Source organism: Amblyomma americanum, chromosome 7 (assembly GCF_052857255.1).
Source record: "Amblyomma americanum isolate KBUSLIRL-KWMA chromosome 7, ASM5285725v1, whole genome shotgun sequence".
Lineage (NCBI taxonomy): Eukaryota > Metazoa > Arthropoda > Arachnida > Ixodida > Ixodidae > Amblyomma > Amblyomma americanum.
The window spans coordinates 115,001,200-115,025,405 of record NC_135503.1 but is presented as its reverse complement, the minus strand read 5'-3'; the positions used below and the strand labels follow the sequence as shown (position 1 = coordinate 115,025,405).

At 45.4% G+C, this 24,206-nt stretch overlaps 1 protein-coding gene across 1 annotated transcript; it reads right to left on the bottom strand.

Annotated features, from left to right (window-relative positions):
- LOC144098013 (neprilysin-1-like) lies at positions 1–22,769 on the bottom strand. Its single transcript, XM_077630585.1, has 11 exons — positions 22,602–22,769; positions 19,096–19,194; positions 16,108–16,185; positions 10,720–10,832; positions 9,682–9,740; positions 9,433–9,484; positions 8,500–8,567; positions 2,956–3,086; positions 1,784–1,849; positions 968–1,044; positions 1–46 (listed from the first exon to the last, which is right to left on the bottom strand). The coding sequence occupies exons 1-11, from the start codon at positions 22,767–22,769 to the stop codon at positions 1–3; spliced, it is 957 nt and encodes a 318-aa protein (XP_077486711.1).
- Between the last annotated feature and the right edge of the window lie 1,437 nt (positions 22,770–24,206).

Genomic DNA, 24,206 nt, shown 5'->3' with positions numbered 1-24,206 from the left:
CTAGCTGTTGATAACTGGTCGCGACAGGTTGCTCGGGAAGAGCAACCTGGATAGCACAAGTCCAACAGGTGCCAGCACCTGCCATCGCAGGGCAGAGGCGCATCGCTAAACCGCTAGCTGCGCCACTGCACCAGGAGTGCTATGAGGACTCTCAAGGATCTATTAATGTTGAGCAGGGAGTGATGAATACTGCCTATATGGGCACTAACCCATTAGCTATCGCGTTACTTAAGGAACTTAAAGTGTCCCCACCAATTTTTTGCTTGCAGCCCTTGCCGCCCCCCCTCCACACACACACACACACACACACACACACACACACACACACACACACACACACACACACACACACACACACACACACACACACACACACACACACACACACACACACACACACACACACACACACACACACACACACACACACACACACACACACACACACACACACACACACACACACACACACGCGCCCACACACACACACACACACACACACACACACACACACACACACACACACACACACGCGCCCACACACACACGCGCGCGCCCACACACACGCACACACACACACATACGCACACACACACGCGAACTCACGTTTTGTCGTGCGATACGGCTAGCCACGGGAAAGGTAAAAATTAAAATTATATTTGAAGAAAAGAAATGTGCAGCAACTACCTCACGTGTCGAAGGAGACCTTACCGCGTTGTGAGAGAAGGGCAGAAGGAGGGTTGGAAAGAAGGGAGAGAAAAATAGGCGCCGTAGTCGAGGGGCCCAGAAATATTTCCACAGCCTGGCCGGTAGTGTGTCGCACGTGGCATCTAAGAAGCGGTGCGCGCTGCATTCTCCAAGAGCTACTGTACAGTACCTATTCACTCATGCAGTAACTATTACTTACGTATACAGTAACTCTACATTCCCATGCGCACAGAGATCTCTTCAAAATTTGTCTACTTACCTGTACTTGTTTGGGCTGTACTTGCTGTAATGAATGTCGCCTTTCAGCCTCTGTTCTTCAGTAATGCCGCACCATGTCTGCAGAATAAACACCCATGTCTCTGAGGTTACTTACGCTCGACGCTCGATAATGGGGTCATTATTGTTGTTGTGCCAATACGTTAGGTTATAGCGCATACCATTGCGTTTCCAATGAAGAACAACTTTCTCCCAGACAGGTACTCCAGATCTTTTAATCGTGTTTCATTGCCATCGCATTCTTCCTGTAACATTCGCTCATATGCCTGCAAAAGGAAGCCTGGTTTAGGAGCCAGTTTCTGCGCTTTTCTGCGTAACGCTGGAAACATACATTCGCTGAGCCCGTGTAAACGTGACATCTTAAGGGTAGCAAGGGATGTTGTGCGTGTTTGTAGGTTCGGCTATGCTACCACAAATACATCACCGGCGGGATCACTATTGACACTACATGCCAATTTTGTTATTGTGTTAACGCGTTGTGATTCGTCATGTGCTGTTTCGTTATGGCATGCGGAGACAGGGGCCTTAGAGAACAAATCCTCATGGCCGTAAAACTAGCTGCGCGATATCGAAAGTGGAAGCCAGTCGCGTCACGGTTGCATACACAATAAAAAGATGCCCATGTAGCTAAAGAAAAAATGATAAGGCAGTGCATCGGATGGTGATAGAGAACGAACACTGTCGGAAAGAGCAAGCAGTACAGAATAACATTGTGGCAATATCCCGTAAGCAATTGCTAACAACCTGCTTCTTTCATCTGCAGTAAATTAAGCGACGTGTGTGAAAAGTTGCTGCTCACCGTCAAAGCAATTCGCAATCCGCCATTGTCTGCTATGTCTTCGTTGAGAGTTTGCTCACTGTTGAGCTGCAATGGGGAAAAGAGATGGCACTGCAATTAACTAGTAAATCTGCGTTTATTTTTTTAATGTCTTTAGTGTTTGATGACATGAAACAATATTTAGGATGAATACATCTCTAGGTCTGAATGAGCCTTGATGAAACTAGATGAAACCAAACATCATTCTTTAGTAAGAGCATGCTGGCGTTTAGAATCATGGATCTCTTCAGCAATATATTGGAGAGAAAAGAATAAGCTACCGATCGAAACAAAAACTAACTGACGCATGCATCAACTCTCAATTTCATGCGCCACTTAAAGATGCTACAGGCATTTACAAGAATCCCGTTTTACTTTTTTTTTCAATGAGGCGAGGCCACCTTCTGCAAATAACTTTGCAAGCTAAATATGTTAAATGTCTGTCGGAAACAAACCCATTCCTAAAAGCCACATAGGACATGACTCGACGCAAGCAGTAGTACTTCCAAGCGCTGTTTCTTCAGGAGGCGAAATTTAAACAAAAGAGCTTTATGGAAGTGATAAAAATTACGCTCTACTTTTGAACGCGAAAACAACGTCAGTGGCCGTTTAACATGCCCATACCGCACCCTGACCTTGACAAGGCTTTCGATTGATACAAGCACCGAGCATTCAAGCATCAGGGATCCAGAAAAACGGGTTCTGCAGTGTTGCATTTGTGGGTGCCCAATAATCTTGAAAAACTCAATGTAACTCTCGACACTCTCTCGCGAAGTGTGGTCGAGTGGTCTAATCGCTCGTCCTGTTGTGCTATGCCTTTAAGCAGGAGGACCGGGAGTTAAAAGAAGGTTTCGTTCTTATCTCTATTTCTGTCTTTATTTTTGCAAAGAAATTTTCACAGGGAAAACATTCTTTGAGGAAAACGGCACCGGCCTTTAAGTGTTCCTTAACCAAAAACGCCCCCTTTCGCCTGCTGTCCAATCATTATGTTATTCACACAGGCCGTGCAGTGGTCGGCAGGCTTAACGGCAGGCCCAACATCTCCTTGGAATTTTGGTTCACATGCTTGAGAAAATTCACACTATTTCTCTGGCAGGGCTCATGCTTGCGTTCCCTTGCGAAGGATACGAATAACCTATTACGTCAATTCTCACCGTCATATTGGCGTCCGGGTCAGTGATGTTCTCATATTGTTTCCGGAAGCAATCAGCCTTTTTATGAAAAGAACTGCGAGTGCCGTTGCTCCACCAGTCAGTAAATTTACCGTGGGCATCGAACTGTCCGCCTTTAAGCAAATACACAAAAAGAAACCGACGTGAATGAAAGCACCTTAGCGGTAATTTCTGCAGTATGGTTAATGTGATGTCCCTTAGTTTCGCAAGCGGGACGTCCCTGCTTTACTTACGAATATGCACCTGAACCAGAACACAAGCCCAGATTATCGCTTAAAATGACGTACAGCGGCCAATAGCTACAATTATTATTACAGATTTTTGCGAGCAAGGCGGGGAGGAATTTTTGAATGCAGATTAACAGTTTCTGCAAGGAATATAGTGCAGTTGCTTTACATTCACTGTTTATTTGTTCACAATGTTTTCTTATGATATTGAATCGAACAAGAAAATAGTTAATGTTTCGATTTTTTCTTTGATGTATGGAAACAATGAAGTTATTCGCACCGTTGTTTATAAAATTTTATTGCCAGCGGCTTTGCTGCTCGGCGTTGGAAAAGAACTCCAGTAATGCGCATGAAATTTGAAAGATCTGAAGGGGGAAGACGAATGCTACCCTTAACATGCATAAATTTAGGGAGGACTTGACCGTTATAGGATCTCCACTGCAAGGTAGAGGACACTACTGATGGCCTGGCACCTTTTTAGGACGGTACATAAGCAACGTAATGACAGTAGGTTTTCGCATCATCATAATGAGGTTACGTATCTTACTGCACCTGTTCCGTTCCACGTGTAGGAAGTGCCAGTTGTTGCCTCTGAAGGAACGGCACATACCCACGATTGGGAATTGGCAAAAGTTTTGCGGTGTCGTTAGGCGTTAACCTTCGGCATAAACTTCTATTTTTTTTTAATTTGATCAATGAAACGTAGAGGGGTTATATAACTCGAAAGGTGGAGTTTAGGATAATTATGGGCGCCAGGAGGTTAACTGTCAATAATATCAGTTCGGCGCCTGAGGGAGCTGAGTCGGTGAGAGCTGAGTCAGGAACTAGGGTGTCCCGCACAACCACTGTATTGCTACCCGTGTCCCGCAAAACACCTACGGTTAGGCCTCGGAGCTCTCCCTCTAGGACAGGCACGTGTTGTGCTTCTGCAGGCTTTTTCCGGACATTCCGACCCCCAACGATATATGCCAGTAAACAGATGAGTGGTGAGCAGCACAACAGTTGCTAATTCCTGACTTTGTTAAAAGAGAGCTCCGAGCACTGGTTAATCTCTCAGATAAAGTAATGGGACCTTATTTGAAATGTCAGAAATCCTTGTTTTGGGCAAATATCTTCATGGCGACACATAATTTTTTTTATCCCGACAACGATAGTCAGGGAACAGCAGCAGTTCACGATTGGCAGCGTGGTGCTGGAAATGGTAAAGGAATACATATACATAGGGCAGGAAGTGACCGCTGATCCAGATCTTGAGAGGGAAATAACTAGAAGGATAAGAATTGGGTGGAACGCATAAGCAGGTTCTCTATGTTCATGAATGGCAGTTTACCAATATCCCTTAAGAGAAAAGTGTACAACAGCTGTATCTTACCGGTATTCACCTACTGGTCAGAAACGTGGAGGCTAACGAAAATGGTTCAGCTTAAATTAAGGACATCGCAGCGAACCATGGAAAAAAAAAGGATAGGTGTAACGTTAGAGACCGGAAGCGGGCAGACCGAGTGAGGGAACAAACGCGTGTTAATGACATACTAGTCGAAATCAAGAGGAAGAGATGGGCTTGGGCAGGACATGTAATGCGAAGGCAAAATAACCGCTGTTCCTTAAGGGTAACGGAGTGGTTTCCAAGAAAAAGCAAGCGTAGCAGGGGGCGGCAGAAGGTTGGGTAAGCTGTGGAGAATAAGAAGTTTGCAGGCAAATGGTGGGCGCAGGTGGCAAAGGACAGGGTTAATTGGAGAGACATGGGAGGAGAGGCCTTTGCCCTGCAGTGAGTGTAGTTAGGCTGATGGTGTAGTCAGGCTGATGATGATGATTATTATAGTCAGAGATGAAAATACTCCATTCCGTACTGCATATCACTTACAGGCTGCTAGCCGCACAATTTGTACCGGCTTGGGCTGGGTGTTTATGGTAGCGTTCGTCCGGCTTTCTTCTTAACACTGTTCGGCGCTTGCTGGCGGCCACATAGCGTTGCTTTTATCCACCAGTCAAGCGTCTCTGTGCCCTGGCGTCAAAATCATGTCGCATTCCATATTCTGGCTGGCTAGTCATCCAAACGCATCAGAAATCTGTATCGCTGCTGCCGCTGGGCACGGGGACGCGCAGCATCATCATGGAACCAGTAGAATGAGGAATGGGATGAAGAATGTACAATAGCGGTGCTGATTATGATCTATCTCCTTCCCCTTTCTCTCAGTAACGTAGGCGCTTCCACCTGTGCTTTCACGCAGTTGTTAAGAGAGCCTAGAGTAGCGGTATTTTTTTTTTTCTATGAGTACAGAATTCCTCGTCTCTACGCTCTCGGCCTAACGTTCCCAGCACAACAGTACACTTCGTGGTGTCCTGTGCATCTGCCTTCACGAAGTCTTTTTTTTTTATGTGCTAATTTCAACTCCTTCGTAGTTTTTCACTGACAACTTTGGCGAAATTGTCAGTTAACACTCGGAGAAAACGGGAAAAATATTTTTCGCAGCTCCTTTAAGCAGCAGCTCTTCCGTCTCTGCAGATCCTAGAGGACTGTGCGACACAGAGGGTTAAGAAGGACGCCGCTCTTAGATCAGATCGGCTTAACCTTGATAAGAGCGCAACCTTAGTCTAATATCATCGCCAGTTATAAAACCTTAGTCTGATATCGTCGCCAGAAAAGTAAAACCATGAGCCAGCCTGGCTACACACATGCTTGCGTACGTCTACTAGGTTTAACAACGTTAAAATAATTACACTCCAAAGCTCTGTATGTTAAAACCTGGTTTCAAGGGAAAGCTATTTCGTTTTCTGTGTTATCCGCCGTTTGTTCGATGTACAGAAAATTATCTAACACTGCTTTGCTAACTGCAAAAATGGAATTTTTCGGAGCGTCCTACATAGGACACTAAAAGAAAACGAAGTTTTAAATTTTCGTAGTGCGTGATATCTCGTAGCGACTCCATGATCATGAATCATTTTGTACAGCTTGTAGAAAACACGAATGATGTACAGAAGTGATGAACCAGACGTTTCCTGTAAAACACATCTCATTCAAAAGATGTCTTTCAAAGGACATCTATGATGAAAGTAAGTTTACGCCAGACTTGCTACCATTGCTGATGTGTTGTCTCTCCTTAGCTTCCTTTAAGTTGTGAATATCATGAGCATCCTTTTTGATATCTCGGCTCTTCCGCTTTTGTGCGCAACTTACTTTTGCGCAAATGCAGCGCATGCTATTAGTTGGCTCTGAACTAAAGAAAAGAATACAATTAGTTGGCTGCAATTAACTACGCTACAGCCTTCATGCTGGCGTGGGTACGATTCCAGATCGACACAAAGTTCTTCTTCATGTATCTGAAAGCACGTTAGACAGAAACTATCCTTGGTTTTCGCGTGGATTTTGTCACCAGTTTATTCTGAAGTACCGGCGTCAACTTCCCTTTGCTTTCTGCGCGATGTTCGACTGAGGTATCCAAGAATCAGAGGTATGGGAATTTCATGCTTGAAACCACCTGCACCATCATAACTTTGCGTGAAACGTACTGAAAATAAACTGCGGCCCGCGTCTAAGTTTCAATTAACATTTCAGAATGCTTAACATTTGGTGACAATCTTATCATTGTATTATATTTCGCGTTAGGAGACAGGTATACTTAGTGTCGCAGTATTGTTTTGGCATAAAGAGAGAGAGGGTTTATTGATAAGAAAGGCAGAGAGGTTGGCCTGAAAAGTAAATATCTGGCCTGCTACTCTGCTCTGGGGGACAGAAAGAGGAGATAAAAGAAGGTCACGATGGGGGACGATGATGATGGGGGGAGGCAGATGAAAAACTACTTAAAAAAACAAAAAAACAAGGCACACTTTCTGACATCACAAACGCGAGACAAGGTCCGTGTCGCTCAAAAATCGTGAGAGCGCTCGCGTTGCCTTTACAGTTCTAAAACTATCTGGCCAAGCGCCGAGGATCAAATCCTGTAAGAGATGCAGTTACGGTAATAGCAGTAGCTGGCAGATAGTAGCGCAGCGGAAGCTGATCCCATAATGCGTAAATTGCAACTTTTACGATTTCAACACCTTGCGGCGTATCCGTGTACATGAAAATGTAATCAAAAAGCAGCGAATCGAATTTTTACGCACGCTATATCTACAAACGTAGTGGCCTAAAAGGTGAAGCAAAAGGAACAACTTTCTGCCGAAGGTGCTCGCATGAACGCAGAAAAAAAAACGATGAGAAATTGTGTAGTTAGGCCAGATAGGAATTAGGTGTGCTACCAGTTCGGTTTTCCCTTCGGTTCCGGTGTTCAGATTGTGTTCACGGATGGCAGTTGTTCAGGCAGCGGTAACCACTTAAAGTCCGTATATGCGGAATTGGTCATTCTCTTCATTCATAGATCCCTTGGAGTTCTACCTCTCCTGGCGCAGTGGTGCAGCGGTCAAGCGATGCGCCACTGCCCTGAGATGGCTGGTGCCCTGCGATGGCTGGTGCTGCAATCGGTGGGACTTCGGTCGAGTTGCTACCCAGGTTGGTCTTCCAGAGCAACAGACAGACAGACACTGACTGACTGATGATGATTATTATTGATTTTTATGCCCAAGGGCATCTGTGGCCAAAGAGCGCCATGGCACAAGGTGGTTTCGTCTTCTCAAGGTGGGGTCAAAGACCCATTTTCCAACCATTTCACCCCAGATAAGCCGAGTACCAGGCCAGGGGAAAGCTTGTACCCATTGTATCACCTGTGGGTACACGGCAGCACTGGGGATCGAACCCCTCTCCTCCCGCATGCGAGGCGGATGCTCAACCACTTCGCCATCACTGCGGGACTGACTGACTGACTGACCGACTGATTAGGTGCGAGGAATGGCGCGCTAAAAATGCAGTGCGACTAATCGTGGAAGAAGACTGAAGCAAAAGCCAATGGGCTCCTAGAATGAGGGACGGCCTGCCCAGCTAACCTCGATCTATTCTGTACATTAAATGTTTTTGACACCCACAAGACGGAACGCAACCTATACAAAGTGGCTTCTTTTTTCAATCAAGAAACCAATTTTCACATATAAAATTTTAATTTTTAGCATTGGGAGTTAATAAAACGAACTGCTGTGAACGATCGGAAATGTCGTAATGTATAATCGCTCACTGAATTAAGTACAGAAAGAAAGAAAGCAAGAAAAAAAGGAAAGAAAGTAAGGAAGAACGACACCAGGCGCCAATTCCGGCACTTTTCGGTTTGCTTTACAGATACGTATTAAGCGGTACAGATTCTGGTGATGAAAAAGTGATGGGAGAAGGGTTCTGAGAACAAATATGTTCTCAACGCTATATCATTATCACCATTAAGGTCGAAGCCATGTGTCATCTCGTGTGCCATCACCGCTCCAAGAGATCCCATGTTCAGAGACCTGAGAAAAAGTTAAAAAAAAAATGATAGGACCGTTACCACTGTGTAACGCGGAATTCAGCGACGGCTGTGAATGTAATTATATTTTAAGATATTGCAGAGAATATGAGAGAGACTTCATATCTGCATAGTTGTAGAGGGCTTGTTCTAGTTTTCCTCGCATAGTCGCTTTCCGACTGGCTGTCCTCTCCAGTCCGCCGCTGTTGGTGCTCGGTGCTACCGATCATCATCTCCTCTGGCGGTGTGTTTCGCATCAGCTGCCGCATATGAACCGTGAAACATTCCTCTCTTCTCGCCATACGTATCCCTCTTCTTCCATTGTAACTTCTCTTCACCTACTTCTAGGGCAAGAGGCCTCAGAATAGTTCCCGTGGCAATCTTCTCACATACATTCCTCCTTCTACGGCAATCACTCTCCGGATGGTTCCGGTGTTAACCGCCCACTGGCTACGGACTCCTAAACTAATGTCATACGCTCATCCTTCCACGGTAACCACTCTCTGAATGGTTTCCATGGCGACGCATGCACCGGTTACGCCGACGAGACACGCCCCCCATACTACTATTACTACTACTACTACTAATACCAATACCAATACTACCACCACCACCAGTACTACTACTACTGCAACTCTATCGTTATCGAATCGATAACGCCGCACAGCGTCGAAAAGTTACGCTTACAGCCGCTGGAGCAGCAGGTCGGTTCAAATAATGTAGGTGTCCAAAAAACGTTCCTTAAAGGAGGTTTAGCACAGGCAACGTTCAACACCTCAGGGCATAAGCAGTTGGGAAAGAAAAGAACACAGTTCGAGTGCCTGCATTCAGCCCTTGCAGTAAAAATTCATCCATAAATGACAACTTACCATGGGAGACCAGGCTCGTAGAAAAGACTTTGGAGGATCGCGGATGGATAAACTGAAAAATGAAAACAGGAAGCGCTACTTGCGAGTGTGTGCGATTCACTGGCGATTGCTTGCAATTAATGCGGATGGAAATGCGTTTAGTTTGTTTCAATATTACACGGTTGAAATATTTTGAAATTTCTTGAATTTAAAAGAAAATCGACACTCCAAGTGTTTTCATAGTTTGTACGCAGTGCCAGCAAGTCTCACCTAATTCGTTGCTGTTTGGACTGTAGAAAGCGTTGACTTCAGCCGGGCCGATAATCCAACTGCATTAAGAAAAAGAAAAGGATAAACAAGGGATTACACGATTCTATTCCTGGTAATTCATATTTCTTTCATTCATTTGACTGTTCCAATTTTTATATTGATTTAGTCTTCTCACGCCTTTTTTCCCCGCGCAAACACCTCATTGGGATTATCTACTGAACCTTGGCGAATGCCCCTGCGTGGGTATGTGCCATGCTTACTAAGGAGAAGAAGAAGATTGCACTCTCGACCGGCAACTCTGTTGTCCACTGAAACATAGAATCAATATTCTTGCGATATTTTTCAAATATTCTTCAAATATGGTATAGTCATCAATTTTCTTTACGATTTTGAGTACGCTTTTTGTGACCGCAGCAATATTTTAAGCAGGAGTGCTTTGAGCTCGGCCTCACACAGTGTTGGGATTTGAAGGCGCGGGCTCCTTTTCCAAGCCATGTACCCTGAGAAGCCGAGCACCATGCCGGGGAATGGTTTGTACCCATTTTGAGGAAACCGGTGGGTAACCGGCCGGCAGCGGGAGTCGAACCCACCACCTCCCGTAGCCGAGGTGGGTGCTGTACCACGAGGCCACGGCTGCGGCAGCAATATATATGGCCACCAAGACCAAGACCACACACACACACACACACACACACACACACACACACACACACACACACACACACACACACACACACACACACACACACACACACACACACACACACACACACACACACACACACACACACGCACACGCACACGCACACGCACACGCACACGCACACGCACACGCACACGCGCACGCGCGCGCGCGCACACACACACACACACACACACACACACACACACACACACACACACACACACACACACACACACACACACACACACACACACACACACACACACACACACACACACACACACACACACACACACACACACACACACACACACACACACACACACATATTGGCAGTATTTCTGCCGACTTACTCGGAGGTGTTGACTGGACTCTCCCGCAATTTCCTGAGATGTCTTATCCAGTTGTTCTGAGTTATCTCGTGCCAATATTTAAGAAAAGAACTGTTTAGGGGCAGGTGTGGCACCTGCAACAGCAGAAGCCATGGTCACTGTTAAGTCAGAGTCTGCTACAGCGTGGCAGACAGCCAGGGACAAGTGGTCGTGGGTAACTGGATTCTGCCGAGATTTCCATTTGTATTTGACTTCGAATTGGGGGGAGCGAAATCTGCTGATGTATATTCTTGCAGTTCACTCTCTTCACGTAGGGGCGAAAATTTGACATTACGAAATAGCGAACTAATTTTTATGATAGTAATGGCAACAATAATAATAAAACGCATTAACACAAGAATAAAGAGAACATCGCTACATCGCTGACTTGAGAAAGCCGTATTCACTGCTTTTTAATATTAGGAAACTTTCTGCACATTAGGAGTGTTTCTTCAGTGGGGTTTAAATAGGGGTCGAATAGTTTGCGACCACTGCTTTACAAGCGGCCCCAGGTTGTTTTCCACAAGGATCTGAACGACGCCTGCTCTGGCCCTTACGCATCCTCTTCTATCAGCATGGCGGCGTCCGGAACTCCACTTGTGCGCCTGCTTCAACTACCTGCTCAATGTGTTGTTGAACATCACTACCTGTAGTAAAACTTTGTCTCTTAGCACTTGATGTTATTTCGTTGTCGCTCCTTTTCATCCTCGTGCCTATGCTGTAAAGAAGCAGTCGCCGAGAGGCCGTTACTGCTTCGTTTCAGAGTGCATGCTGCTACATTCAGCGTAGCGGCGTACTCGGCTTAGCTTATGAGCAGTGTCGTTATAAGCGAGCGGTTTGCGGAAACGGATTCGAATAAGAGGTAGCACTCTCCGTATACTCCGCTGGCTATGCAAGTAGTGCCAGCCCCTCAGTCTTGTTGCACGATTATTCTTTTTGATGGGGCAATTTAGCCCATCAAAGGTAGTTTTCTGACTGATGCCAGCATGCCAGCCTTGTTTGTCCATTGTAGTGGGTTTAATCTGTACTTACGGTGCAACGCTCGCTGCATGCTTGCTCCTCAGTTAAAGTTGTTAACTTCTGTCGAAGCTTCTCTAACCTGGCCCACTATTTTGTTCTATTGCAAATGCCAAATATGCCAAATTACTGAGTTCTCTTCTAAATAGCAGACAACCACCTAGTAGAGCAGATAAGTTGTGAAAAGTACTTGCGTAGAAACAATCGGACAGCCAGAATTCCACTTAACACGAATAGAGCAGACGAACGAATATGCCACATGAGGTGCACGATAAAATATATATGCCTCACTATCGTAAATTACCGCATCGAACCCTTCACACCGTCAACTGACCAAAATCGCCGATGCCGTAAAATTGTCCACACCAACCTCCTTCAACCCTACTACGATCCTGGCACAATCACAACCCCACAGGTCGCAAGGATGGCGCCATTTCACCCGAAGATAGTTGAAAGACAAACCATCGGTTTCCGAACCTACAGCGGCCAACGTCTTTTTCTCCCGGAAGGAAACGTTGACAAACGGATGATGCTCCGACGCTCGTGTGCTCTTAGGGACTCTGCTGACCGCAAGATGTTCTGGCAAAAGATTGCGACGTAACATGAAAGACGCACATATATGCCCAAGCATAGCAACAATGCAGTAGGTTGCATGTTCTCCGTTTTTGCTGTCTAGAATGTAGAAAGCGTCCGAGCATGGTATGTGGACATCTAGCCCCTACATAAGGCCCCTTTAACTCTTCTACACTTGTCAGAAGGATGGGCAATTAGACTCGTGACACGCGTGGTCAAAAGCTCTGGGAGGCCGCAGTTACTCCATCCTGGCGACGAGGTTCGAGACTGACACACGATGGCGTTGTCCATGTTGGCCATCCCCGTTCGCGTCTTCACCTCTTGTAGCCGGCAGTACATTAGTTGAGAAGCCACCAACGGTGGGAGATGTGGCAGCCGTCCGCGATCCGATAGCACCGCAGTGCCAGACCTGCTGAGTTCAGGTTGGGCCTGCCTGCAGGCGTGGGTGCACACGTGGAGATCACCAGCGGAGGCAGCCCGGAACCCGGCCTGATCCTATGAGTGGGTGTGCGGTGAGACCCGTGGCTAGGGTGTAAGGAAGGAATAATTGCAGCAGGATGCTACGAGTACCGTGTCCCCACTTATTATTTTTGCAGTGACAGCTATTAAGGCCATGCTTCCCGCCTTTGCCTGGTTGGGGTTGTTAGTATGACAAACCAGAAACAACTGTCACGCTGAGTTGTCAGAATGGAGTGGCGTCACGCATGACGTAATGCCAACGCGCCACGCTGATCGACCGGAATACTAATCCCAGACTGTTCCGAACACAACGATGTCACTCGTAAAATCACTATGTTGGACATAGATGGAGATATGCATGTCTGTGTGAATGTCTACAGATGGATACGTAAGAAACGGTGCATGTGAGTGCTTTGTCATACCCCCAGTTACTAAACGCTCTGACTGGCGAGGGAACTTCACAGGGTCCCAGCTGTGGCAGAAATTCGGATTACCACAATGGTAAACATCCTATAAATCTCTTTCTTTAACGCGTTAGCACTAGGGCTTCCACTCAGCCGCTGTCTGTACGGTCCCTCTTCCCATTCGGTTGCGGGCAACCTTTCCTATGTGGCAGCTGGGCCCCCCAGGTCACGTGATCTTGTGTATTTATCACAACCTGCCCCCCGCACTATAAACAAACTGTCAACTGTAGCAGGTGGGAGATTAATTAATGATTGGTCGGAAGAGGTTGTCCAGGAAGAGAAACCTGGGTCTCTGAAGCACCACTGGCGGCAACACCTGCCATCGCAGGGCAGTGGCGCATCGCTTAAATACTACACCACTGCGCCAGGAGTGCGATGAGGATTCCTTGGGATATATGAAAGTCGAGAAGGACCCATTCCCCATACATGGAAATTAACTTATCGACGCTATTGCGTCCTACCCTTAAAGCGGAGCTTATGTGTCCCATCCAACTTTTATTTGCTTGACACACTGCATTGGCATTCATTTGTAGACGTGTATGAGAAATGGATGATTTTGTAAGATTGAATTACATTTGTATGATCACTGTATCAGATTTATATGACAAACCGTGTAAGGTTATTGCATCATACAGCTTTTTTTTCACTAGGGTTGGCCGAAATTATCCGGAGCCGTCCACTGCTGCACCCCTCATAGCCTGAGTCGCTTTTAGATGCTAAATCACATAAAACCTTCCTACCAAGGCAGTATCAGAAGTGTTGCGTGGTTCTCCTCTGCATGAGTACACGTCTGTGCGTTGTGAAAATTTCAAAATTTGGTTTGTAAATTAGCTGATATTTCCTAGCAGGCGCTTAGCAATGCATAAAAAATAGCTTCCTCAGGAAAAGAAAAACTCCTAGTTTTTTCTGGCCCTTGAAGTATTAAGATACTTTACTTTGGCATTTTAGGAAAAACGCATAGCGGCTAACTACCAAGCGTGGTGGTGATAAAAAAATTGTCGGTGGTTTAGCTCTGGTTAAATCTGGAGTGACGCGATAGATACAGCTGGCCTAATGGAACTTGCTCAGTTGAATTGCAAAGTGCCGCCGGCAGATGCTCCGCATCACATGACCAACAACGTAACAGCGCGGCGGCGCAGCCACCGCCACGGCGCCGCCACGCTACAAAACACAGCAGCGGTTCCGTCCCAATTACACTGCATTTCGAAGTCTGCAGACGTTACATTAGGCTACTTAGCTTATCACCCATTTCGAGTTACGTCTTCTTGCAGCCTCATTACTCTAATTACTTTCAGAAAAAAAACAACTTATCGTCATGGCCGCAGTAACCCAGCGTTTTGACGTGGGTTAACGCTGGCTTATGATCACTTATATGCAGTTATGCAGTTGCTCTGATTGTCTATAAGTTACTATATATAGTGAACTCATGGGTGCCAAGCTCTATAACAAACTTTGAAATTTGCTGGTATACACTATCCTGTTTGCCTGTGATCATCATTTTTCACTGCATCTAGCGAGTGCCTTGACGAATGCGAGGCTTCGAAGCTTGACGACTTCAAGCTGGCATTATTTATAAACGACAAAGCTGCCCCATTTCCCCAACTACCAGCTCATTTCTTGCGGCATTATGATGCTATTCGCTCAACATAAGTTTCTGCAAAGTATACTGATAGACTTTTCTGTCAGCTTCCTTCTTAGCCCTGGTGCTGTCAGCTTCTCACAGCAAACTTCCTGATCTCACAACTTCAATTCGATTGACACCTGAAGCGACTGTAATCAGAAGAAATCCTTAAAACGGCGCCTTGATCAAACTGAGCAGACCACCTAATGTCCGGTAGACCCGAAAACAGCAGTCTTTGGGAAGCCAAAGTGGTACCTAATATTGAATGTGTGCGATAAAAATTCATAAAAATATCTTTTTGTTGTGCAACTCCCGGCGTACATGGCTATAAATCATGCGCATATTCTTGTTTAGAGTATTCTTCCAATAATTCCAATATTTGCGGGAAAAAAAGTTTTCTTTTCGCGTTTTTTTTTCGATGTTGAAAATTTTCGGAAATTTTATATCTCTGCTCCCTAGACGAGCGCCGGCAACGGTAAGTTTTGGTCGCAGTCGACCACTTCTCCAAATGGGTAGAAGCGTTGCCCGTCCTTGACACGTCGCCTCATCATGCCGTGTTGTTTGTGGAGCGGCATCACATTCTCCGCCATGGCGTACCTGTCGCATCAAGGACCGTAGGAGATCCTTCACGTCTTAAAAATTCGAGCGAGCCCAATTCTACTTTGGTTTTCACGTCCTGCAGTGCAATGATCTCTTGGAGTGGGTCAGCCGTACTCTGACAGAGACACTTGCGTGTTAAGCAGCTCAGCCCCAAACCAACTGGGACCGCTTTGTCCCTGCTGCATCTTTCGCCTTCAACACTGCAACGCAGAAAAACATGAATGTGACGCCGCTTTCGGTAATCTACGGCAAGGTGCCCTATATTTCACTAGACACGCAGCTGGGCCTTTACTTCCTTCAGAAGTTATTTAGGTTGGAGGCAATTGAACAGAAATAACTCTAAACCAATTGTTTTCCTTGGTTTTAAAGACAATCGGATTCTTTTGCTTATATATTTTCACAACTCCCTAACTAGTCTTATTTTTTTGTCTGCTCGATTCGTTTTATGTTCCGTTCCGGCAATCTTACGGTGTACACTTAAATACTTTTTACAAGTGCTATCGTGTGGCAGGCAGTCACAAAAAAGCCAATTTTATTCTCCTAAAGAATATGCTTTCACCGAAACTTAGTTGCTGACAACGAAAAACGGTAATGAAAAAAATTCTGGCAGAGTGTCACTGTTCGACATCTACTCACGTGTTGGTACAGCTCTTCTAAGTAGGTCGTGTTGAGTTGCCACTCCGGATATCCAACCTTAGCTGCCATTTTTGACAACTGTAGGAAAAAAAAGTTTAACTATGAAAAAAAACTTTCTCGTTTTCTTGCTTTTATAAGTGCAAGCTGCAAACATTTCTTAAGGACACAAAGCTATAATGCTCGCTTCATTATCAATTTCGGTTTCTTAGTGCACTGTCCGCGGAATGCTGCGACTGCTGGGCTGTTAATCTTTTCGAATTGATTGAGCATAGCAGCGCCATGCTGCTCTGTTATGCTAGCTCTTCATAGCTGTTAAGTGCCTTATACTTCATCGACCTAAGATTTCGCGAGCATCAGACTTGAAATTACTGCTGTCATAGCCGAATAAGACGAGCCAGTAGTTCGTACACACTGCTCTTTACTTAAGTTTCTCCGGTATCGTGCAAGGGAAGTACACAACTGTGGTTCGTGAACGCTTTCTGTCGGCCTCGACCACCTCCATATCTTTTTGTCTCCAATATGCCCCCTCACCTCTCTACGTGTTTTATCAGTTGTAATAATCTCCTTCGGTATTTCCGTGTCACACACAAGTGCGCATAGCTCTGAAAGCAACTCACTGAATGGGGCTCCCTGAGTCCAGCTCCACAATACATAGGCGAGACAGTTCGGTCATCCAAATTCATTTTGAAAAGGCATCTCTTTCGCTTAAGAGTGTGTGTGTGTGTGTGTTTAAACAGCTTAAAGGGACACTGAAGACAAAAATAAATTGGTATGTATCAATAGCGTACCGCGTTCTATCCGCAAAAGGCCACTTTTACCCGCCGCGGTGGCTGAGTGCTTAGGGCGCTCGTCAACTGAGCCGGTGTACCCGCGCGTTCGAACCCGACCGCAGCGGTTGGTTCACCTGTCACCTGCCACTGATGCCTGCCACCTGTAACCACCTGTCAGGTGGCGTGTTACGCCGACTACGTCGTCTACACCGACGCGTAGTGGCAGGTGGCGTGTCACGCTGATAGCCCCTCTCCGGGATCTTCCCGTGCCAGCCGCCTGCGAGATGACGTTTCGCTCTGCTTACTTGGAGAACCGGTTACGCCGACTACGCCGACTACGCCAACAACGCCGATGCCGACGGCGACGTGGAACGCAACAGCGGGCGCTTAAGAGCTGCGCTCTAAAGGAAAACGCGTTATTGCTGTTGTTCCTTGAAAATAACCATTTTGAGAGTAATTTAAAAGCCTACCGAATTTCTTCGTCGTCAAGCAAGCAAGAAATAAGCCTTGTGTTTATTTGTAAACTCGCCTTACTAATGTGGAGGATGCGAAACATTAGTCACAAAAGAGGTAAAAAAAATTGGCGGCCGTTAAGCTTTGGTTAAACCTGGAGTGACGCGATAGCTACAGCTGGCCGAGTGGAACTTGGTTGCGGGACCAACCACGTGACGAGCCATGTGACCAGCCACGGCGCCGCGCCGCCGGCAGCTGCTCCGCACCACGTCACCAACCATGCGACAGAGTGGCGGCGCAGCCACGCTGAAGGCTCGAAATGCTACCGTAATGTAGCTATCGCTAGAAAACTATGAGGGTCCTATGGCTCGTCGCTGTGTCCAAGATATTTGACAGTAATGGGAGCGGCTAAACACAAATTAGGAGAACATTTAACAAACTGACAAACCCCAGTGGCGGTTTAGGAATGTTACGCATTTAATAATTTATTTTCGTCATTGAGCTACAATAAGAAAGCTTGCTGTGAAAATAACGGCTTATTCTCTTTGTGTAGAGAAGCGGCCAGCGAAGAGTTGCCACTGCACTTTGCGCATCAAATTTTTTTATATCCTTTTATTTATCATCAAGTCGCATAAAACCAGCTATTTTTCGCGAGGTGTATGCAATTTGTGACAATCACGAAAATTAGGTCCTCGTGCAAATTAAATCGATTACAGCCAGTAACATTTTGCAAAATAACGTGTATTTGCACATCAACAGGCATTATAACCAGTGTCAATTCCTTACAAATGATATATTTGTACATCATGCTTGAGCGCCGCAATTAGAAAGCAAAGAAGTTTCGTACATTACCGTGCATTTAAGCGTTTTTAACATTCTCTAATAAACTGTGCGACATGAAACACAGTTCCTAACACTTTCAACTGCACTGTTATTTCGTCAACGAAACCACATGAAAAGCCGAGCAATTACAAAAGCTGCAAGTAATTAAAATGCAGAAAAACTACCTTTAATGGCGTAAAAGTAAGGGCACAATGCCTACTAATACTAGTTGCCCTCCTATATCATCAAAGCTTGCAAGAATGATGTCATAAACTGTACCAGGTACGCCTTCTCAATTTGTCGATGCTTTCCAGAATGCACCGGTCGGATGCATATGGAACTTAATCATGGCTCACAGAGTGAGGACAGATGCTGCTTGTGCCAGGCCGTATTATTGCCCTATCGACAACATGAGGCCACATTGACTAGACAGTAGTGGCTAAATGCGCATTCTGATTTTGTAGTCTGTGAGATGAAGAGCAGATATACACAGTCACATGTCCAAGATTTTTAGACAAAAATTTTTAATATTGAAAAACTGCAATGTGCTGGTATGAAAATATTGAAGACGGTGGTCCATTCTTCCAATGCGTATCAAAATCTTTCTTTTGTCGTGTCTCCATCGCGCGTATCGAGCAGTTCAGGATGCCACAGGAAAGCAATGGGGAACGCTTTTGATGATAGCAAAATGTTAATTAGTAGCAAAAAAAATCAAGCCTGCCGACAAGACATCTTCGGATATATTTAATGTTATATTGAAAGCTTACAATATATGAAAAAATTGCGCTCCTGAACTTTTCTTGTTAAAAATAATTTTTTTGAATTCTTGGGTATGTGAGAACGATATCAAAATGCTGCTCTTAGCTTGCCGTCGTTACCTGGGAGCAGGAAAAGGTGAAAAGAATAAACAGGTTCATCTCAGAGTGCTGAGATTCTTACGCACCTTTTCTTGCGCTGCTTGCTTAGTTTTATTGTCCATCCAGTCACTTCTCTGAAGCTGGTCCTTGTACGCCTGCTTAATTCGTTCTGCTAGGCCTTCAACCTAAAAAAAAAATGGATGCATTCTCCAGTTGTGCCGTCGTCGACAAGAGCGCTAGTTTCGGCTTCATCATTATTCATCAAGGGCCTTGCTAACGCATTGCTCGCCCACATGGAATTCCAAGCTGTTTCCAGCTAAGGCTCAAAATGATTGCCATCTTGTAGGCCGAATAAAGTGCAAGCAGTTGCCCACATCCAACCTTAGCACTTGAGGCTATTTCTGTAATTAAACAAAATAATCTCATACTCTAACTTTACCCACACATGATTTTATTGTTTATTTCACTATTGTGGCATTATTTCGTATTAAATACACCCTCGCTGCCTTCTAACTCCGGGTGGGCTTAAGTGGCCTTAAGGCTGCAATGGAGAAACAAAGGGACAGTCCTATCAGTTCTTGAGGTAAGCGTTTTGTTTTTTTTTCAGCCCAGTACAGGGTCGATTAAACTTGTCTAGAACACTCGAGCGGTGCCTCACGGTAGAAATAAAGCGAAATTCTGAGATAGGTATTGACTTTCGCTGATAATAATTGCGTTAGAGAGCAGCCTAATAGACATGTGAACTTCGCAGGCACCAGTGCCTTATCCCCAGCAAAAAAGCTGCGATGACGTTTAATTTAATTTGCTCCACAGCACACCACTCAAGCGCTCTAGACAAGTGTGACCGACTGTGTACATTGGGATTTAAATGGGTCGCAATTCTTCAAGGTGACACTCTCTAAATTCTTGAGGAGGGATCAAAGAACCTTGCGACAAGCACCGCACTTTTGAGTAAACGTGTCAGCAAGTAAGAGAAAATTGCCCTCCTTTTTTTTAGCACGTTACGCTGCGTGCAAAATGGCATAATGCTGAACATCTGCTTCATCTCAAAGGCCTGAAATATGAGCTGTTAAGTACTTCCTTCGTAGTGCTAGTCTTTTCAACCCCTTTGCAAATACGAAGATCGGCCTTCATATGAACGTGTTTCGTTTCCCGGCGCGGATGCTGCATGCGCCGCGCCCGCCATTGCACGAAAGGCCGCTGCGGCACAGTGGGGATGATGCTTTGCTGCCGTGCGCGAACAAAGCCGCAAGAACGAATCCTGGCCGCTGCGGCAAACACCCGGGTGCTGCACATCCCCAGGTGGCCGAAATTAATTCGGAGCCACCCTCTGCTACGGCGCCTCTTCCTACCTCCTCTCACTCTCTACTTCATCCCTTACCCTGTAGCGACATTCAGGCGTCCATCGAGAGTGCAAAAATTACTGTGTGTTTTTTTCCCCTAAAACAGTTCAACTTTTTTTGCCGTGATCTTGTTTCTCTTTAGTGCAATATGGACTATTCAACTTAATTATTTAAGGGATCCCTTCTAGAACATCAGTGATGACAGCAGCATTGCCTTATAACCTCGTGATGATGTTACACGAACCAAATATACTATCTCTGCGATCACTACTTAGTGCGCCGAATACGATAGCATTGGGTAACTCGATGAGTTGGCGGCACTCCTGAGCGGATGGCACCTGGCTTTCCTGCAGCCGTCGTTGTCTCTTCGGAGCACAAAGTGGCAGCAACACTCGTGCACTGCTTGCACGTTTACCTCTTGGCACTAACTAGTGTCATGGGTGTGCTGCATGGTGAGCGGTAGGCAGATTGTGCTCCTACTCGAACATGCTATACACAAACAAAATGTAATGCGTGCATGATTTATTTGCATAATTTTATTGTTGTGCCATAGAAAACATATGATATACGACCTATTTCATTTGGGGGGTTTTATCCCATGAACGCATTGCTCGAAAGGTAGTATAAAAGACAGCAAGGAAGTAGTGGCAAAGTTTAATCGCTGGTAGTCTGAATATCGGTTGCTCCCTTTAAGTATTTCGCATTATGAAAAAATTCTGAAATTTAGCTTTCGGATATGTTTATTCTAAATTTAGAAAACATTTCTCGCCAAAACCAAAAACGATTTGGTTCTCCATTTAAATGTAATCTTTGGTTCTGCATTTCGATGCGTGGGTGGCTTTTAGGCGTTTGCTGACGCACCGCATCTGCATAATCACATATTTTTTATGGTATTATTCGAAATTTTACTGAAAAATAAGGCGACTCGAAGCCAACGAACTGACTGCTACACGGTATTTTCAGCCTCATTGAAGGTCACATCTGCTGGCACTAGAGCAGTAAGTAGGTAGTACAATTTTTCGGTTATTTGAATTCAGCCTCTTTCTCAACCCAATGCTGTAAAACAAGGAATAGCCATCTATTGTGCTGGCTTCGACGTGTTTAAGACGTGGGAGCAACAGCTGAAAACGTGCTCCTCAAAGCAAGTTGGCAGGTTTAAGGCAGGAGGTGCTCGGTGGATATCACTGTTTAAATAGCTGTGAAGTTCTTGGAAATTACAATCAGAAGAGAAGGATTCTTCCTTCCCGATGAATCGCAGCAAAAGAGCAAGTCGCGGTTGTGATACACGTTCACAGGTTTTATCGCAGATTAGAAAACATTGAGGGAAGACATTTAACTGAAAATCGATTTTTGTTTTTCAGCATGAATATATTGAGCAGAGTTTGTTCTTTATGATGCATGATCGCATTGGCGGCCTATCTAGGGGGCAGATTATTAAAACGTCGCATGATGGACCGGCATTGTGAATCCCTGGTGTAATAAAGCCCCATTTTAACCGACTGATTGCTCATCTCAAGGCAGAGTATGCCCAGACAAACTTCAGACCGGAGTGCCACTCCCTCTTGGTAAAGTACTTAGCTTTGCCTCCATCCCAATGCTTTGTTGTCTGGACGTGTTTTGTCTTGACTAGGATTTCGTACTGCTTCCTTAGGACTGTGTAAATAGTTCGTGTTTATAGACATTATTGTACTGCGCCACTTGTCAAGGAGGTTACGGGGCAACGTAGGCACAGCAGTCGCGACGGCGGATATCCGGTAACAGGCCACAACGGAAGGCTGAGCGTACATAAAATACCGGCAGCACTGCGGCACCTGTGTGCTTAAGGCGGTCTGCTGCTGCTAATAATTCATGCAAGTAGGCATTCTAAAGCAGCTTACGTAACGCCTGCATGCTACGCGTTACTATGTGTACTGGCGGTTTCGCCTTCGAAACAAGAACAGAAAGCGAGTTGAGATACAGAATGGCTTCGGAGCATGCATGTGCGCAGCTCAAGAAATGAACCACGGCGCAGGAAGAACACGGCATTTTAGCTTTCTCCGCCGGGCTGAATGGTATGGCGAACCAGCTTGAAAGCTTTCAAAAACCTGGGAATGGCCCATGCACTCTCAAGGCTCCTATTTGAAACTATCGTTCAGCGAAAAGTTGAATAGCGCACCAAGACAAAGTGCAGAATAAACCGAAGGACACGTGTTATCAGTACTGCATTGGCCATAGCTTCATGACAGCTGTTAATAAGGTAGTACACTCACCTCTTTTTTGGCTTTTGCGCTGAACTTATCTAGCACGTAAACATAGCCCACAATCTCCGGCATCGCTTCCTTCAACAGCTTTACACACTCTTTCCATCTCTCATTTCCAGATGGGTATCCGAACGCGTCTCGGAGGGACTTCGATCCGTGCCCAGCCAGGCTGACCATAACCCTGAAGCCCGCGTAGTTAAACAAATCCACCCTGCAATCAAATTGAGCAATGAATGCTTTTGCGAAAAATAGGTTAATATATTATGTGTGGTCGATTTAACGGGTATATAGAAACACTACTGCACCACATTTTTCAGCTGCTCATGTATAGAGGTCTTTTTGTTATTGCTGTAGCCATCTTGGCGTTTAACCGAAAAAAATATACTCATAGTTAGTTGACACTGAAGTAATAATTTGGTTTCTTGTTCTACAGGCCACGAAGAGAAAGAGTGAAAATATGTTTAAGTTACAGTGCCTTCCAGTATAAAGTGAAACTGTCGAATACGTTACATAACAGGCTTGTGTATAATTTTGTTTGCTGTACCTGTCGACTAGGATTTCAAATTACGAGACATAAAGTGCACTCGGGGAGGGAAAAAATGAATCCCCCTCTTTTCTGGGGCCCAACCTTATATGCATGGGTCAGGAGACGAATGCGGGAGCTTTAGTTTTATACAACGTACGGCGGCGACACCAGTGCCGACTGGTTCATCCCGAAGAATGTCCCCTATAGATGATTAATTTTATAAGTATGGCGCATTTTGATGTAATGATGCGAGATTTTTTGTGATGATGTCGCAGCCTACAAGTATCACTCTTTAATCTTGCCCATGCCAGATATCAGCATGAGGAGCTGCACTGTTGGCCTCCGACCTACGGTTGATGTGAGGATGCCAGCGCTTGCTGTGAAAATTGGAAAAGACAAGTTCCGTCCCGGGATAAAAACTAGTGTAAAACTTCGGAATTTGAGCAAACTAGCCGCCTGTAGATCGAAGGCGTGGAAAATAGGTCTTTAACCCTGCTTAAGGTGTGAAGAACACTTTGTGCTATGGTGCTCTTTGGCTTCAGATGCCCTTGCGCCATAAAAATTCATAATCATCATCATCAGATCGATGGCGTATTAGACGAAACGTAGAGGCACCCGGCTCCAGCATTGACGGCGGTTCCTTTTTTTGTTCAAAACATCAAACGTGGGAGAATATTAATATCAGATAAAGCACACTCTGGATGCCTCATTGCGGTTATTACTGAGGATATCGAGGAAAAATTATTCGCGTTGTTGCGAAAGGCAGCTAGATGTTACTGTGCTAGTACTATAGGCATCTCAAATGAAAGAGTGCACAAAATACGGCTCAAAGCATTCCGCATGGAAAAAAAAATACGTGTGCGTGATGGGTGCCACTATATCAGTTGCCACCCTAAAGCGCTCGCGAAGGGAGGTTTTCATGCTGTGTTTGACAAATGCACCGCAATACCTCCTGCGTTGATTTGTGACCGTGGAACTAACATGGGTTCGCCACTGCCTTCCGGGTTGAAGCAACTGTGAAAACAACTGAAGACTCTTGGAATAAACATGTAAAAGAACGTGAGGATCATTTGATCGGCTACTGATTT

What these genes read in the sequence shown, in the direction of transcription:
- LOC144098013 (XM_077630585.1), bottom strand. Translation starts at nt 22,769, where the DNA reads ATGGTCAGCCTGGCTGGGCACGGATCGAAGTCCCTCCGAGACGCGTTC. An exon ending in TAGAAGAGCTGTACCAACAC is followed by an intron (nt 10,833 to 16,107) that starts GTGAGTAGATGT and finishes CTGCTGTTGCAG; the next exon opens with GTGCCACACCTGCCCCTAAA. An exon ending in TCCAAACAGCAACGAATTAG is followed by an intron (nt 9,485 to 9,681) that starts GTGAGACTTGCT and finishes TTCATTTTTCAG; the next exon opens with TTTATCCATCCGCGATCCTC.